This window comes from Plasmopara halstedii, assembly GCF_900000015.1.
Source record: "Plasmopara halstedii genome assembly, contig: Scaffold_2061, whole genome shotgun sequence".
NCBI lineage: Eukaryota > Oomycota > Peronosporomycetes > Peronosporales > Peronosporaceae > Plasmopara > Plasmopara halstedii.
The window spans coordinates 1,768,626-1,769,032 of NW_020188969.1; the positions used below are offsets into that span (position 1 = coordinate 1,768,626).

At 35.4% G+C, this 407-nt stretch overlaps 1 protein-coding gene across 1 annotated transcript in view; it reads right to left on the reverse strand.

The window, feature by feature from the left end:
- Window positions 1–402: 402 nt before the first annotated feature.
- Window positions 403–407, reverse strand: part of PHALS_02890 (uncharacterized protein) — a gene marked incomplete at both ends in the record, with an annotated part of 5,406 nt that continues 5,401 nt past the window's right edge. The window contains one exon of the mRNA XM_024717352.1: window positions 403–407. This exon is cut by the window's right edge and continues 45 nt beyond it. Within this exon, the coding sequence (XP_024582859.1) occupies window positions 403–407 (5 nt within the window).

Sequence of the window (407 nt, forward strand, 5' to 3'; positions counted from 1 at the left end):
AGCGCGTACATTATTTGCAAGACTCATTGTTTTTGTTGTCTGCATTGCTGCAGATGTAACCGGCACCACCGTGCAATATTAAGTAGTAACTTTTGCCCATATTTGCATTTTTAGTATGTATAAATACGATTCTATTATTGCCTTAGAATTAATAGCCACATAATGTACAAACAGGTATTTTCGTATGTGTATTTGGGACAGCTGTCATTCTAAAAGCTAAATATAGAAGCATAGAGATTAAATCATTTGAAAAAAAGTTTAAAGGTGAAGGTATTTCAGTCCTTATACGGCTAATCCGACACACACATAACTTTTAACTCCCTCGTAAACTAGCGGATATTCACCAAGAATGAAAATAAACAATACCACGTTATGTTGCGTCACTTGACGCCATGAGCATGTTCAAG